The 16,076-nt window shown below is 44.3% G+C and overlaps 1 protein-coding gene across 1 annotated transcript in view; it reads left to right on the plus strand.

The window, feature by feature from the left end:
- Nucleotides 1-435: 435 nt before the first annotated feature.
- LOC146986671 (uncharacterized) overlaps nucleotides 436-16,076 on the plus strand; it is a 41,859-nt gene continuing 26,218 nt past the window's right edge. The window contains exons 1-4 of the mRNA XM_085780524.1: nucleotides 436-513; nucleotides 2,310-2,640; nucleotides 4,116-4,195; nucleotides 15,124-15,354. Coding sequence (XP_085636650.1) covers nucleotides 436-513; nucleotides 2,310-2,640; nucleotides 4,116-4,195; nucleotides 15,124-15,354 — 720 coding nt within the window. The remainder of the gene's footprint in view (nucleotides 514-2,309; nucleotides 2,641-4,115; nucleotides 4,196-15,123; nucleotides 15,355-16,076) is intronic.

Raw genomic sequence — 16,076 nt, forward strand, 5'->3', positions numbered from 1 at the left:
ATTGGTGGAGAGGTCTGATAGCTGGGCTGTGATTGGAGGAGGGGTCTGATAGCTGGGCTGTGATTGGAGGAGGGGTCTGATAGCTGGGCTGTGATTGGAGGAGGGGTCTGATAGCTGAGCTGTGATTGGAGGAGGGGTCTGATACCTGAGCTGTGATTGGAGGAGGGGTCTGATACCTGAGCTGTGATTGGAGGAGGGGTCTGATAGCTGAGCTGTGATTGGAGGAGGGGTCTGATAGCTGAGCTGTGATTGGAGGAGGGGTCTGTGACATATTGATGATGCGTACCGAGTGATGAGGAGCCACTGTCTCCACCTGAGCTGCACTGATGGGCAAATGGAGCCCACCCCTGCAGCTGGAGGAGCAGAAGAGTCGGAGCTGTTTTAAACATTGTTCATTAAAGCTCTGAGGCCCCCCCCCCCCGCTGTGAGGCCGTCATGGCGGCGGCGGCCTTCTGCAGCAGGAGCTCAGCCGACTCTTTGATGGGCCGGGGGCCCGGTGGACCTGCCCAGGAAGTGACACCGCGCTGCTTTTATCATATCAAAAACTTTATGTTCACAATTTGCATGAACAAAGCTGAACATGGAGGGAAACGCGCGGCGGCTCCGCCCCCGTATTCTCCACGGCAACGACCGCTCCACATGAAAGACGGCTGCTTTGTTTCTCAGCAGCTCATAAAGAGCCGAGCGTCCAGAGGTCACTTAGCCGCGCGTCTTTAATTAAATGAAAACACGGTTGTAATGGAGACGATCCGTCTGAAGTTATCTGGGCTCGGGCTAATTAGCACCCGCGGGAGTTCACTGCTAACTGCTGAGAGCTGAGAGCTGAGAGCTGATAGGACGGATGGACCGGTGGACCGACCGGCGGACCGGCGGACAGGAAGCTGCTGCTCCGTGTTCACGCCCCCACACAACAGGAAGTAGAGGCAGCTGCACCGACCAATCACTGACCGGCAGCAGCTGATGCTACATCGCTAATGTTAGCATTTTTCTTCTAAAGTCCACCACCGGCCACTCAGTGTTTCTACCAGCCACCGTTTCAAAAGGGTATAAAAGTCAACAGCAGCCTAACAACACATAAAAATATTCATTTATAAAACTCTCTATTTCTTCATCCCACTATTTTTCTGCTCTTTCTGCTCTACAGGGGATGAAACTATATCAACGTCTCACAATATTACAATACCTCAATAACAAGTAGTAGCCTAAGACATCATGATATCAAAAATAAAATATCTTATCTGCCTTTTCTCAATCACCAACCCCTCCCTCCCTCCCCCGGTTCACCTCGCTCCTTCCTCCCCTAACTTTTTCTGAAAAAGGGTCCTATGTTCCCTGCTGTTACCGGTCGATGGATTCTACCTGGCCTGTCTAGCCTCTACCTGGTCTTTTTACTAAACTTAACCAACTCCTTTCTTCATTGCCTAAACCCAACCAATGGGACAATTCCACTTCTCATTCAAAAATAGGCAAAAATCTGCAAAAACTATATGTTCCCCGGGTCCTTTTGGGGAAAAGCGGGGAACAGTGGAGAGGAGAGGAAACTGTGATGTTGTTGTTACACAGATAAATGTTGTAAAGTTCATCTACAGCTACAAGCAGCTGGTCTCACCTCAGGAGTCAGGTGGACAGGTGGAAGGGGAGGGGCTCATTTCTTTAAAGCAGAAGTAAGGTGAATGTTTGTGTTAATCTAAGTCTTAAATAGTTGTATCTTCCGACAGCAATCACTTCTATAGAGTGTTTGGTCTGAAACACGGGTCTGTCAGTCACTCTGCTCTGCTCTGAGCCCAGGAGAAAACTTTCCTTGTATCCTACAACCTTTATCCAATGAGGAGAGAGAACGGCATAAAGGGGCAGTCCTCTCTGTGTGTGCAGCCAAGGGATGCGCCTGAATGTGGTGACGTAGGGACGAGGACGGGGACTGCTAACTCCATCGGCTGACAGGAAGTTAGCCGATTGTTGAATGCTCAGCTGGCTTGAAGCTGTAGTTTTTAGTACTGTTGTTGACAATGTGTTTTTACGTATAGTGCCCTCTCATGTATTTATTATATTTTTGTACTTTATCTTAGGCTACTTGATCTCAAATTTGCGCTGTTCCTCCTCAATTGTATATGCTTGTGTATGTGATTGTGGTGTGGCGGTCAGTTGTAGAAACAGAATTGCCCTATGGGATAAATAAAGTAATCTCAACTCAACTCAACTCAAGCCAAAACCACCAGATCGCTTACTTCTGCTTTAATTGTGTGTTGAGTACAGACGGCGACACGATGTAGTAACGATCTGGTCTCTGAATTAGTTGAATCTTCTTCCAGAACAACAACTCCCCCCTGACGCTCAGAGACTCTGTGGAGATGGAGGACGACGTCCCGGTGTCTCCTGAGGACGGAGAGCGAAGAAGAGACTCCAACCCTGAAGAGACACCAGAACAGGATGTGGATCCACTTCCAGACCGAGACCCGGACCAGGACCAGGTTCTCCAGGACCTGGACCGTCTGGACGCTGGTCCAGAGGAGGACGGACAGAGACAAAGTGTCTCAGACCAGGACCAGGTCCAGACTGTGAAGCAGAACTCACCTGAGGTCCAAGAGTCTGATCCATCTCTGGTGGACCAGGACCAGGACCAGACACCTGAACTGGACACAGGTGAGAAGAACTGTTCATTAAATGGGAATTACCGTTTTTTACATTCTGGACCTTATTTCTAGCATAAAATACGATCATTTACTCACCCAGAGAAACTCCTTCATTTCACCAATATTTAGTTGTGATAGGCTAGTGCTATTCCCCTCTGAGTCCGGGGTTAGCTGTTATCAACATCCGGGGTCTGTAGGTTGACCTACTGACCTCTGACCTGGATGATGTCATCTCTGAGCGCCGCACGGCTCATTCTGATAATAATCATTCTGCTTCGGCATTTGGGTCCATTTTCGGCATTCGGTTTTATCTCGACTAGCCGGAGCTTTAGTGAGACGTCTGCAGATAATGTGTTATTTAGAGGCTGCATTCTGCTGCCCTGTAGACTCCATTATACGGATATACGCGCCTCTCGGCTGGAGCTCATTTCATCACAACCACTTGGAATGACACCAAAGTTATCTGGGGGAGGAAATGATCGCATTTTATCATAGAAATAAGGTCCAGGTTGTAAAAAACGGCAATTACCCTTTAAGTCTCAATTATGCAATAATAATAATAACAATAACCTCCTATCAATGAATCTGATTGATCAGCTGATGTTTATTGATCATCATATGAGTTTCTTACAATCAATGAAACGATGTCTATTGATTGGTGGCTTCAGCACCAACACAACATGAAGAACTAAATAAACTTGATCGATCAGTCACATGATCAGGAACATTTCAATGTCTCCATAATCAATAGACCGAATCTCCTTGTTGTTTATAACGACTTCCAGGTAGAAAACCAGCTGTAATGTGAATGAGATCAATAGTAACGAACCAGAGTTTAGCTATATATCATATTTTTCAGGCCCTGTCACCGTTTAGACAAATCTGAAATGATTGAAGAAACATTACTATTTCTGTGTGTGTGTTTTGTGTTGCTATGTGTTGGATTTATTCAGTTTGGGGGAATCACAGTGTCTAGAAAGCATCAGTGGCTCAGCTGACAGGGACAAAGCTAACGGTAGCTAAGCTAGCACCAGGACGTCAGCTGTTAAAACCCTCCCGTTGTGGGACACGACATGAAACTACTCCAGTTAGCTCAGTCATGTTGGAACTCAGATATCCGCTGGAGAAAATATTTTTTCATGGAGCGTTTATTGAGTCACTGAGTTATTAAAGTTAAACAGGTAGCTAACCGTTAGCCCGGCTAATCTATGATAACCATGACTAATTACAAAAATGTGCACACAGAAATAGTAATGTTTGTCCAATCATTGGTTTTATAAACTTTACAAACATCAGATTAGTCTAAACGGTGATATAGTGACATGAAAAAGTAGATATATATAGAGAAACTCTCGTCCGTCACTATTGTTCTCATGCTGGTTTTCTACCAGGAAGTAGTTGTAAACAACAAGGAGATTCGTTCTATAAATCCACTGATAACGTGATTCAATTATGATGAAAGCATGTAATTAACATGTAATTAACATCCTGCTGCAGCCAATCAGGACGCGGCTGTGGAGTCGGGGGGCGTGGTCCCGGCGCTGGTTGTCACTCAGGTGGAGGAGGTGAGTGGAGCTGGTGACATCATGTTTATTAATGAGCCAAATGTCTCGTCTTCCTCGCTGCCTTTGTTTCCCGCTCTTTCTTCTCCACGCTCGGCGCCTTTGTTCTCCGTCTAAACGCTGCGTGTGATGATGATGAAGGCCCGGCCTCCCTGACAGCTCCTCTTCATCAGCTGACACCTCCTCCTCCGGCGCCGAGCCGCCGAGCCGCCGCTCCGCTTCCCGCCGTCACTTCTGAGGCGTCTCAGTGTTTTAATAATGGATCTAATCATCCTCAACGTTCAGGATGAAACATCCTCTCTCCCTCAACCACGAGAGGACCAGACCATCTGAGAGGCTTTTATCACCGACGTCCTGACACACACACACACACACACACTCTGATGTGTTTCCTCACAATTATCATCAAGTCTGTGGATCAACAGCACAAATCAGATCTTTGTCAAAACCGTCAACTCATCATCAACTGAGCAAAACACCTCCACTAGCTTTAGCTTTAGCCTTTTAGCCTTAGCCCTTTAGCCCTTTAGCTTTAGCCCTTTAGCTTTAGCTTTGATTTGATTTGATTTGAAAATCTTTAATGTCCCCAAAGGGCAATTTGGTTTGCAACAAAAGTTCAGAGTCAACACAATAGATCTCACATATAGCACACACAATAATACAATAAATACATAGTCATCACGGATTACAGTAGGCTACTGGACATCGTTCCCAACAGGTTCGCCTACAGCGCGTTAAGGAATCTAACGGCAGACGGGACAAAGGACTTTAAATATCTATTTGATTTGGCCTGACAAGGGAACGTGTACCTCCTCTTAGATGGGAGGAGTCGATACTCTGCATGAAGAGGGTGGAGAGGGTTTGCCAGAATGGCTTTAGCCCTTTAGCTTTAGCCCTTTAGCTTTAGCCCTTTAGCTTTAGCTTTAGCCCTTTAGCTTTAGCGCTTTAGCTTTGTCCAGATACGTTAGGGTGACCATTTCCATGACACCAAAAAGGAGGACATTATGCGGCATATCAATAAATTACTATGGTGTACATAGGACTCTGGTATACTCTTATTTATAGTACAATTTTGAGTGGTTTAAATATGATGTTTGTGTGGCTGAATAGGAAAAAATATTAAAGTCAAGTGTTTGTTAACAATATTTGTATTTATTCAATACATTGTGGTGTTCAAAAAGTGACCACTGAGATGAATCTTTTCAAGTGCAGAGTGCCACAAATCATAACATGTGTGGACTTAAATGTAAACAACAATTAACAGGTAACATATATAATAATAATTTTAAAAAAATGCTTTTTAAAAAAGCCTGAATAACCTTTTATATAAACAACAAAGGAGATTGTAAAAAACAAACAAACAAAAAAACATTCAACTGCTCAAAAAGCATATCATTTCTAAAGTGCTTCAGTCTTTTGGGGACTTGTCTTCAGTGTCTGTGTGTGTGCAGCAGACCTGTCTTTAAGCAAACTCCACATTCACCCTCTGTAGCAGCTCAGGATCAACAGCCCCTCTGCCATCATGGCTTCCAAGCCCCCACTGTGCCTGGGCCTTTTATATCCTGCAGAGACTGGTACAAATAACAACATAGCAACAACATAGTTATCAATCTTCCAAAATCTGTATCGTTTTCAACCCAATAAATATAAACATTTCATGTCGCCCATCAGTGAAATCATAAGATTAGTGTACTCACCAAAATAGTTGATTGTCTATCTGAAATACTTCTGTTCTTTCCTGGCTGCATCCAAGAGTTTTTTGTTTAGGGTGAACTTCTTGTACATCTCTGTGCAGGGATGGGTGAAATTGACACACACTTGCAGCTCAGCCTTGACACTGTCCACATCCAGACGATTCCTCTCATTTCTCCATGCAGTTGTCATCATTGAAAAGACACGTTCTGTGTGTGCATTGCTGCATGGGATGGAGAAAATGTAGGCGCTGACCTTCCTGAGATTCACAAGTGGTACATCTGCTTTGGAAAACAGTTTCAAATATCGTTCCTCACTGTGGCAACCTTCCATTTCTGGTGAACTGAAGGAACCTTCCACCATGGCATATTCCTCATACAGTCCATCCATATCAATGTCCAGATTGCAGGCCTGGACAGCAGCACTGTAGTCTTCAAATGGCACAGCAGTTGTGAGGCCAAGCTTGGCTACTTTGCTATGAAAGCTTGTGTCAGAGAAGTCATATCTTTCACTTATGTATTTCTTTGCTCTTTCATAAAAAAGCAGAAAATCAGCCTCACATTTTTTTGACTGGTAAGGGGGCAGCTGCTTCAGTTTGGTGTTGACAGCAAACCCAAAGAACTTGTCCTTCATCCTTCTTTCCAGCTTTTGTTTTAGTTCAGTCATTACCTTAAACACCGATGTAATGCTGAAGGATTTTGCCTCAAGTGCTTCGATCGTGTCGGAGAACACCTTAAGAACATGGCTGAGAAACAGAAAATATGTCTCTGACACCTCATTTCTTTCCTCTCCAAAACATCTCCACACAATTCTGGCACATTCCCCCTCACCCTCACTCTGGAAGTAGCTGGTCAGGGCCTTCCAATATTTCAGGATTCTGTCAATGGATGGCAGCAGGGACAACCACCTGGTGACAACATGCCGCAGCAGGTTGCATTCCTCCACCTCCACAAACTCACAGAATTCCTTCAATTGTGCTGTTCTGCTTGCTGATATGCTGAAATGGCTGTAAATCTTCAGCACAGCATTTTCCACATCAACATCAAGGCTGCTTGCTGCATATCTGGTTGCGTTATGCAGAATATGGGCCAACCAGTTTGCAGGGAGCACATCCTTTTGGCTCAGTTTCAGCTTCTGATACACACTGTTATGTTTGCCATAATTGACACTGGCATTGTCTGCTGCATATGCAGACATGTTTTTCACCTCTGAGCCAGACATCTCAAGTTTTGCCAGCAGCTGGTTTGTTATGGCTTCTGACGTTTCGTTGCTGTCACTATAAAAATCCAACAGGACATGTTGGATGCCTTCATCAAAGTGAAAATACCTTACCACAATGGGAAAACACTTGGTTGTTCCTTTATTTGAGGCGTCGGTTGCCACGGAAAAGGGTAGGTTGTTTTCTGTTATGTAGTCGGTATGTTCCTGTACCGAATAGGGAGCGATGACGTTCTCGCACAATGCCTTGGCTTTTGTTCGGCCACAGGTCATCCCTTTAGCTGTGGGCGAGTCACTGAAAATCTCCCGGTCCACTTTCATGCCGCAGTCTAAACTTCTGTAGGACTGGTGATGCTTTACAGCATGGTACACCTTGCACAGCTCCGCAGCGGTTATCTTGTCATCCAGGGGCGACGAAACTTCACGAAAAAATGTCCTCATTGAAGAAGTACCTGCCGCACGTTTATTACTTTTATGTTTATCCGTACCCGCATGCCGTTCAATTGCAGCTTTCCCCTGACTACTTACGTCGACATCACATCGACAAAGTGTGCAGAAGCCATGGAATGAGTCTCGACTGCTTTTCGTTATAAATTCATGCTCTTTTATCCATTCAGAATTAAACGAGGTCTTGCGTTTTGGCATGATGCTAACTTTCTGTCAATGTCATGCCGCAGCAGCACATGGACCCTTGTTTACCTTTTTAACCAATGATAAGCAGATTTGTATCTGACACCGTCACACCGCTCTTAGCCAATCATTTGATATGTTACTGCGTTGGGGCATTTTTTTACGGTCTATGATTGGCTATTGCGCTGCAGCCCAGCAAAGATGAAAAAACTCCGCTCTTCAAGCCTAGTGCCTCAAAAAGGAGGACAAATACGTGTCCGGCTTGATGCTGCGCCGGACGCCGGACAGGGCATTAAAAATCCGGACTGTCCGGCCTAAATCCGGACACCTGGTCACCCTAAGATACGTTGAGGTTTTGAACCAAAACTGTGGAAGAACTTTAATTATTCACTTCACAGTACAGAATCAAATGTTGAAAAAGTTCATGTGAGATGGTTTTCTTGTTTGAAGTTTCATGTTTCATGTAAATAACAGAACTGACCCCTGATCAATGATGACTAGTAGAGTAGAGTAGAGTAGAGTATTTTTATTGTCATTATACTAGATAATGAAATTGTCTTCGGACCCACGGCTTAAAAACACTGACATACAGTAGCCTACAGTAATAAATAGAATAGAAAGAAATAGAAATACAATTTAATTAAAAAAAGAGAGATGCGACAGAGATGTTTGCACAAGTATGTATGTAGGGGAGGAGGGAGTAAAGTGCATTAGTGCAAGTCTGAGTGTGTCTGAAGGGAGAGTACTACAGCCACTTCACGGTTCTGGGAAAAAGTAGTGACCAGTAGTAACCAGCAGCCTTCAGCCTGTTTCCTGCCTTAGCTTCCTTGTTTTAGACATTTTGTCTCTGAAGAACCTTCAAATGTGCTGGTTTTATATAGACACCAAGCACACAGACAAAGATTGTGTCTTTTCAAACTGACCCAATACTCTAACTGTCTTACACCTCGTCCTGACATACAGCGAGCAAGCGAAACGGCAACGAAAACTCGCGCAAGGGTGTCCTGATATGCAGTGTGACGATTTTATCGCGAGTATATTCTATTGGTTCAGAATCCAAACCAATCAAATTATAAAGGGACGTACACAAACTTGCGGCGCTATTTTGAGATTCCTGGCATTTCCTGGTTGCTGTTTCTCACATCTTTGAGTGTTTTTTCCTCTCATATTCTCCTCTCTCTGATAACTAGCTTGTCAACCAAAAGCAGCGTGTACTTATCAACCAATAAGAAGTGTGTGTTAGCCTATGTATTTTTATGGTTTAGTATTCTGGCTGAGACTGGACTACAGGGTATATAGTAGCCTAGTAGTGTACAGTGGTAACTCTGTCCTCACCTTTGTGTGTTTCTCTCTGAGTTGCTGTTTTCCACGACGGCTGAAATGTTTCACTTCATAAACTTTAGACATTTTATACTGTGTATGTATACTTTAGGTGCTTCTTAATGTACTGTATATATTTATATCCATGCATCAGCTGTGGCCGGTGGTGGAGTCAGAGCCAGCTGACACGCGGGGGGGGGGGGGGGGGGGGGTGGTGAACTCTGGACAGAAGGAATCAAACCTAGATCCTTCTAGCTGTGACAGTGTAACCCGCTGTCGCACCGCGCCGCCGCTCCGTGTGTTTATAGTTTCACACGTGGACGTGTTTAAACTCAGATCCATGAGTTTATTTCAGTCAAACTGAATCATTGTGTCAACGTCACTGAGAAGAAAGAACAAACTCACTCAGCTCCAATTTACCTGCTGCTGCTGCTCACTACTACTACTACTACACACACACACACACACACACACACACACACACACACACACTACTACATACTCACTACTAGACACACACAGACTAATACACACACACACCTGGTCACATGAAGTGAAGTCGTTCTCGTTTACAGAGGAAACGATGTGAAATAATTATCTGAAATCAAAATGATACAAGTGACGTGTTTATCAGGCCTGTGTGTGTGTCTGTGTGTGTGTGTGTGTGTGTGTGTGTGTGTGTGTGTGTGTGTGTGTGTGTGTGTGTGTGTGTGTGTGTGTGTGTGTGTGTGTGCAGCAGTATAATGTATAATTAGCTCTCCTGGGACTCCCGTCCTCAGCAGCTAAAGGACGACAGAGTGAGTGTGAGATGTTAAACTGCTGCTGGTGTCTGAAGCAAACTGAGGCCTAATCGTCCTGAACAGGCGGCGGGGGGGAAGGGGGGGGGGGGGGCTGTGTGAAGATGAACGCCACTTTGAGGGCGACAGTCGGACATTTTGTTGAGCAGTAAACTCTCTGTCATGTGGGGGGGGGGTTGGTTCAACTGCTTCAGAGTCGACCACATGTTTTCTACCTGGTTCATATTCATGTTGTGTTATTTTAACGAGCCGACCGACTTTGTAAACAAAAGCACGTCATTGGATGAACCTGATTGGTGGGATCTTGTATAGAAACACAATGGAGGTCATGTATGAGTTTCTCGCTGTTCTTTTTAATTCAGTATCTCCAGTCGCAGCTGTCGGCCATGTTGAGGTGAGTTATCGTCACTTTGACAACCTCCTAGTTGAACATCATCAACATTATCCAGTACTACGTCCTCTCCAGCACCTGGTAAATGTTTCCTCTGACCAGCCGTGGAGGAGGCAGCGAGACTCCTCCTTTTCTAACACAGTCCTGGAATATATTACCAGCTTACGAGACTGTGCCACTTACACCACTTTCAAAAAGACCCTCAAACAGTGGTTAGTAGCAAGCCAGACCTGCTCTCATACATAACTTTTTGTCTTTCTATTTTTCTATATGGATTCTTAATGCGAATTAATGTGAATTGAGACCTACTTTTGTGTAAAACTGTGTTTTATCTATTTGTATACTGGTATATTGTTGGTATGTTATGACTTGCCTTAGGACAACGGATGTGAATTAGCAACCATGCTAACTCTGGCATATTTACATTCATGCTCTGGCTGACATGTTGATAATATGCAATGTCCTAATCAAATAAATTTAAAAATTAAAAAAATAATAGCACAACTGAAGCCGACATCCCTCCACTCCGACATCCCACCATTTAGACATCCACCACTCTGACATCCCACCATTCTGACATCCCATGATTTAGACATCCCTCCACTCCGACATCCCACACTGTTAAAACGAATTTGTTGGCTCAACTTAAAAAAACGAGTTACCTTGTTGCCTTAAAATTTTGAGTTAAGAGAGCTAAGAATTTCTAGTTCTTTGCACTTCCATGTAAGTTCTTACCACTTAGAATAATATGTTGAAATGACTAATCCCAAAGTGACAGACAGTTGGATCAACTTGATATTTTAAGTTCAGTTGATAACATTTTAAGTACAACTAACAAAGAAATTTAAGTTGTATGAACTAAATGCCTAGTTGAGGTGACATTAAATTATAAGTTTAACCAACTTAAAATTTTAAGGCAGCAAGGTAACTTTTTCCAGTATAAGTTGGCCTCACTGTTCCAACTAAGACCCTTTAGTTAAATCAACATAAAATTTTAAGGCAGCAAGGTAACTTTTTCCAGTTTTAGTTTACCTCACTCAAAAACTTAAGTATGATCAACAGCATTATTTGTCAAGATAACTAAATCACTTATTTTCTAAAATGACTGAGTGGAATACATAAAGAAATTACTTTTTTTTTTTTTTTTTTTTTTAAACAGTATTTATTTTACCACAAACATCTTTCAACAAAATCAGTTCAGGCATAGTAGGCTATACTTTTGAACATGAAAAATGACAAATATTCAAATAATTCAAATTTAGGTGCATAACAGAAATACTACTTCAACACATGATATACAATTAAGACATATAATTTACTTAAATTACATACAGTACATAAATCACACTGTGAGACAGTCCATCAGATTGACATTCCTTAGCAATAAAACCAGAGTGAGATCCATGTTTCAAAAAAAAAAAAAAAGATTGCTGAGAGCAACTTGTGTCTTGAAGCGGCAAGATCCACTGTAATGTTCATGTTTTAGTTTGTAATGCCGTAAAATGTTGTGCTGGTTTGCTGAGGAAAATGTATAGTACTTGCATATCCAAGTCATCCAACAGGTCAGCATGACGTCTGACTGTGCTTTAACGTAAACATGCGGGCCCCACGGCCGTCCGCTGGTGCTGGTGCTGGTGCTGGTGCTGGTGCTGGGGGGGCGACGACAACGCAGCAGAACAATAGGAGCTGTCCATCCAAAAATCTCTTGAACTATCAAACAAACAGAACTATGGACTGTGGAAGTTTGAATAGTCAAAATACAGAAGTTATCATGACGTGCATCCTATGTTGCGGTGAAAAAAAGACCGTTGATTCGGTGGAAACCTGGCTTTACGGGCGGGAGCGGGGCCCCCACGGCATACAGGGGCTGCGGGGGTACACTTTACGGCCCAGCGTCCGGACCTGTAAAGGAAACACGTCTATGTCAGATTGATCTATATCTTGTGTTATATAATTAACTAGTAGAAAATAAGTGAGCTAAGAAAGCTAGCTCATAGCTCATTGCTAATTGCATAGCCTACACTAATTCATAATTTCCAACATAAACACCACAGTACATTGAATTAATTACAAACATTTCGTTAAGTTACTCCACAAACTCCAGCCGTATGCTTTTCTCTCAGTGCCAAACACTCCATAGAAGAAAGAGCAGTTAGCATAGTTAGCTCATTCATCATCGCACATTTAACTTCATAACTTAAAAATATTCAGACATTTCGTCAAACAAATACTTCCCAGAGCAGTTGTGCACATTCATGTAACACACTGTACATTGCATATCTGATTTACAGACAAAGCCCTTGCTAAACTTAGGCTACAGGGAGCTAACAAGTTGTTGTTTTTCTTTTTTCTTTTTAAGATTTGAGGGCTCTTTGATATTCTATAGTTTAAGAAAACTAGTTTGGCAACCATTTTAACAGTAAAATGGCACTGACTGCACCATATAGCTTACAAAAATAATTATTTACCTGGAATTACTTGCTCTTTTTGTCCACTCGTGATGACATCTTGTTGCTGTTCATCTTGATTGAAATGGCGTCCGTTCCAACTGACACATGTCGAGCAGGGGTCAGTCTGTGACATGTGGGCTTGTACGGGTTGTCCAGGGCAGTTTTGCAGGGGCTACTGATGTTTAATTGAGTCAACTCAGCAAACTAAGTTACCTGGACTGTTCTGATTTAACTGAGGAGTTGACAGTATTAAAACTTAATATTTCAAGTTGGCCCAACAATTTAGATACTTTTAGTTGGATTGACTAAGAAAAATAAGTTGAGGTAACAAAAAACCCAAATTCCTTTTTACAGTTTAGACATCCCACCACTCTGACATCCCACCATTCCGACATCCCACCACTCCGACATCCCACCATTTAGACATCCCACCATTCCGACATCCCACCACTCCGACATCCCACCATTTAGACATCCCACCATTTAGACATCCCACCATTCAGACATCCCACCATTTAGACATCCCACCATTTAGACATCCCACCATTCAGACATCCCACCATTTAGACATCCCACCATTCAGACATCCCACCATTTAGACATCCCACCATTTAGACATCCCACCATTCAGACATCCCACCATTCCGACATCCCACCATTTAGACATCCCACCATTTAGACATACCACCATTCCGACATCCCACCATTTAGACATCCCACCATTTAGACATACCACCATTCCGACATCCCACCATTTAGAAACATCCCACCATTCCGACATCCCACCATTTAGAAACATCCCACCATTTAGACATCCCACCATTTAGACATCCCACCATTCCGACATCCCACCATTCCAACATCCCACCACTCCGACATCCCACCATTTAGACATCCCACCATTTAGACATCCCACCATTTAGACATCCCACCACTCCGACATCCCACCATTTAGACATCCCACCATTTAGACATCCCACCACTCCGACATCCCACCATTTAGACATCCCACCACTCCGACATCCCACCATTTAGACATCCCACCATTTAGACATCCCACCACTCCGACATCCCACCATTTAGACATCCCACCATTTAGACATCCCACCATTTAGACATCCCACCACTCCGACATCCCACCATTTAGACATCCCACCATTTAGACATCCCACCACTCCGACATCCCACCATTTAGACATCCCACCACTCCGACATCCCACCATTCCAACATCCCACCATTTATACGAACGTCCCACCATTCCGACAAGGCTTCCCATATAAGGAAATGTCCGTTACTTCTTTAAGACATGCTGATAGAGGAATACCCACATGGTTGTGTGTAATTCCGCAGCAGAGCAGACAGGGACTAGTCTGCCTGTCTAGCCTCTACCTGCTCTTTTTACTAAACTTAACCAACTCCTTTCTTCATTGTCTAAACCCAACCAGTGCAAAATCTTTTTGGGGAAAAATACGCTATAAAAGGAATTGTTGGAAAGGCACAATGTTTAAAAAAAGAAAAAAATACCGTAATTTCGACCATAGGAGGCAAAAATTGTCAGAATGACGGGACCTTTGATAGAAAATTAAGTGTTGCCATTTGGACAATTAGAGGCGTATGTTGGACTGGTGGGATGTCGGAATAGCGGTTGCCCCCAGTTCGGACCTTGGTTCGGACTTTCAGGTGTGAAAACGCCCTCAGACTCTGGACCAAACCAGTGAACCTGGTCCCAGATGAAGAGCTGGTCTCAGTTCACTGGTCTGGTCCGAACCAGAGTCCAGTGGTTTGTGTTCACACCGACCCAGAAGGTCGGTGTGAAGCAGGAAGTAACGTCGCCATGGGACCTCAACTCGGAAAAAGTCTCCATGCAAATGAACGACAGTCAAAGTTTTATTTCGTGATCCGATTGAATTGCGCCATGAGAAAAAACTCAGTCCTCTACCTGTTTAAAACATCACGTTTCATGAAGAGAAATCAGCAGTTTATCATAAAACAGCAACAGAAGAATGTATTATGTGTGAAGACGCTCTAGGACTACAGATCTGTGTCCCACAAAAAATACGTCACCAACTGACACGGGAAAGGAAGGACGCCATGTGGTCGCCATGGTGACGTCACCTACGCCACCTGTAGTCTTTCTGGTTACGGATTCTTCGGAATTTTATTCTACAATAGTTTTACAACAAACTGCTGATTTCTCGGGATGAAACGTGATGTTTTAAACAGGTAGAGGACTGAGTTTTTTCTCATGACACAATTCAAACGGATCACGAAATAAAACTTTGACTGCCGTTCATTTGCATGGAGACTTTTTCCGAGTTGAGGACCCATGGCGACGTTACTTCCTGCTTCCGCTTAGGCTCTCTATACATGTTTGTTAGAACCTCCCTGACAACCAGGTGTTGACGGTTGTGTGTCCTCTGTGTGTCCTCCAGTGTCGTCCTGCTGCATCCGGAGCCCTGGAGTCTCCGGTGAGTCCAGAGGAGCCGTGGGAGCCTCAGAGGCCGGAGAGGCCGTCAGACCTGATGATCCCTGCAGCTCCCAGCTCCTTCTCTGACCTGAGTCTGAGCTCCAGCAGCGACGGAGGAGACATGGCCTGCTCCGACCTGCTGTCCCTGAGGAGCGACTCCCTGTCTCTGGCCTCGGAGCCCGCCGTGTCCCGGAGGGTGAGTGAGTCTCCACCGTTGCTATTCACACCCTAACTGTGCGTTCACACCAAAAGCTTCCAAAGCGTCAAAAACGCTCGAGGGTGGGCGTCAGACAAGACAGCTCCCAAAACTGCAAATATTTTCAGCCGCTTTGGTCGTTCGTCAGGTGACTGACGTCAAAGTTCGATCGCGCTGGTCATTGGGGAGACGAAATACAAAAAAAAGGCAGCCGACGCACATCTCTATTCTGACAGGCTGCCGCCGGTTGCCGCTTAACCGCGTCATAGCTAATTACCCTAAAGTTAAACCTGGCTCAACTTCTCATCTGGTGACGCTTTGGAAGCTTTGGAAGCTTTGGACGCTTTGGAAGCGCGGCGACGCCTGTTGACGCTTTGGACGCTCAGTGTCGCCGGGCTCTCATTGAAAAAGAATTGACTTCCGGCGTTTTTGACGCTTTGGAAGCTTTTGGTGTGAACGCACAGTAAAGGTGCAGACACACCAACTCCGGCGACGCACGTCAAGTCGACGGATCCCATTCATTGTCTATGTAGAGCAGCAGCTCCGGCTGCGCGGTGCATCATGGACACAGCACGTCCAGTTGACGGTCCAGTCGCCGTATGTGAATTTCCATAATCACGACTCCACTTCTACTTTATGCAAATTGGGTCCGTCTGACGGATGCAGCCGCCTCCCGAAACTCTGTTCAAACTATCAAACTAGGCCGTGTTGATCAGATATGA

Source organism: Trachurus japonicus, chromosome 6 (genome assembly GCF_045865225.1).
Source record: "Trachurus japonicus isolate A0001 chromosome 6, Traja_1.0".
In the NCBI taxonomy this organism is placed as follows: Eukaryota; Metazoa; Chordata; class Actinopteri; order Carangiformes; family Carangidae; genus Trachurus; species Trachurus japonicus.